Raw genomic sequence first — 1,733 nt, forward strand, 5'->3', positions numbered from 1 at the left:
CCGGTTTGAGCACCGTTTGAGCACCGGCACCGTTTCAAAAGTACCGATTTGGCACCGGTATCGGATAAAACCTAAACGATACCCATCCCTACTCGCAATCTTACCCTCGGTATTCAATGTATTTGTAGATGCAGCCAGCGATGACCATAGCAACAATAGCGTAATACCAGGAGGAGATGAACATAATAGCAAGACATAAGCTCATTCCAAGGAAGGACAAAGCCCTGAAAACAAGAAAAGAAAAGATTAAAAAACAATTTACATGCTCATTTAGTTTTCTGTGCATTCATGGAAATGTCTTTATAAAGTGAAAACAGCTCAGGCTAGAGAGATGAGAGGCTTAGGATTCAATAGAGTAATCAAAATCCACAGCTAACAATAGTGCCGTTTGCCATTGTCCTTAACCTGTGTTGTGGAATTAATCTTCAGTAAAGGCTAAATGGATGTGCCTGTGGCTGTGAAGGTGTCTGTGTATGAGGGATTCCTGCCACGCGTCCAAAAATCAAAAATCTAATTTGATGGCTTCAAATTAACGAGGACCTTTAACAGTCTGTGGACACCAGTTCGACATATAATACAAGATATATGATGTAAACATGCAAGGATGTTTACCACATCACCCACCAGTGGTAGTACTTAAAGCGTGGTCTCCAGTTAGGCGTTCGCAGCAGGGTCTGAACAGCACAGGCAAGATTCACAAAAAGGTAGCACATGAGGAAAAACCTGTTGAGGGGGGAAAACAGCAATCCAAAAGTTCTGGTCACTTTTCAAATAATAAATCTCCACTTTATGATCTACTGTAAGTAGCTGTATACTTGGGGGATCACAGACTTGATCTGCTGAGCTACTTTTATGGAATGAGATTGCATAATATTTCTTTCAGATACTGACATTGACAGGATGGGCGCCACAGCATCCAGGGAAGCGATGAGGATGCCGATCTCACAGATCCCAGCAGTCAGCAGGAGAGCCCAGGTTGGTTCCCCATTGGCTTTCCCGTGACCAAACACCTACGAGCAGATGCAGCCAAGTGTGAACGTTGAGGCACGTAAGACTAGAAACTGAAAGTATTAGTGTCTGCTGTTAGTGCTGTTTGAGTCAAACCGTCAAACCTGTAGAAAGGGTACAATGCCATCTCGTGCAATAGCCTGCAGCAGGCGAGGGGCACCGGTCAAACTCTGCAAACCAGCCCCACAGCAGGAGAAGAACGAGCCAATCACAATAACCCAGGGAGAGGGCCATGACAGGGTGCCGATAACAAGGTTCCCCTTTACAGAATCGCCAAATCTGCAACGCAAAAACAATTATGTGAATGACAAACGCTGTTATTCACAAATATTGGAAGATTTAACAAAAACTGACAGGACAGTGTGGTGATGTTTTTATTCCTGTTTAAACCAGCAGGAATATGATCCCTGTAACAAGTGTCACACTTACTTCAACATCATATACTCTGATAATAACAACAGAACTGAACAGAACCCATAAGCTTTTTTATCTGTTATATTTACAGTTACAGCGATGAACTATAATTTACTCAAAGGAGAAGCTAATCACAAGAGTCAGGGTCTAAAATGGCACCAAAATCCACCAAATCACTAAAAGAATATTCTAAACTGCATACAATGAAACTCCAGAACAGAACCAGAACTCATAGATCCATAGTTGCTATGTAGCATAAGTTGTGACATGCAAGGATTAGGTGCACAAATGTTTATTTCCATTTATTGAAG

General features: G+C 42.1%; 1 protein-coding gene across 1 annotated transcript in view; it reads right to left on the reverse strand.

Moving 5' to 3' along the window:
- The window catches only part of slc12a7b (solute carrier family 12 member 7b), a 26,495-nt gene that overhangs the window by 13,030 nt on the left and 11,732 nt on the right, over positions 1–1,733 (reverse strand). Inside the window, exons 9-12 of the mRNA XM_013912793.1 lie at positions 1,113–1,287; positions 892–1,010; positions 625–723; positions 105–224 (exon numbers count right to left, since the gene is read on the reverse strand). Coding sequence (XP_013768247.1) covers positions 105–224; positions 625–723; positions 892–1,010; positions 1,113–1,287 — 513 coding nt within the window. The remainder of the gene's footprint in view (positions 1–104; positions 225–624; positions 724–891; positions 1,011–1,112; positions 1,288–1,733) is intronic.

This window comes from Pundamilia nyererei, unplaced genomic scaffold (assembly GCF_000239375.1).
Source record: "Pundamilia nyererei isolate P.nyererei 1_Seehausen unplaced genomic scaffold, PunNye1.0 scaffold00101, whole genome shotgun sequence".
NCBI lineage: Eukaryota > Metazoa > Chordata > Actinopteri > Cichliformes > Cichlidae > Pundamilia > Pundamilia nyererei.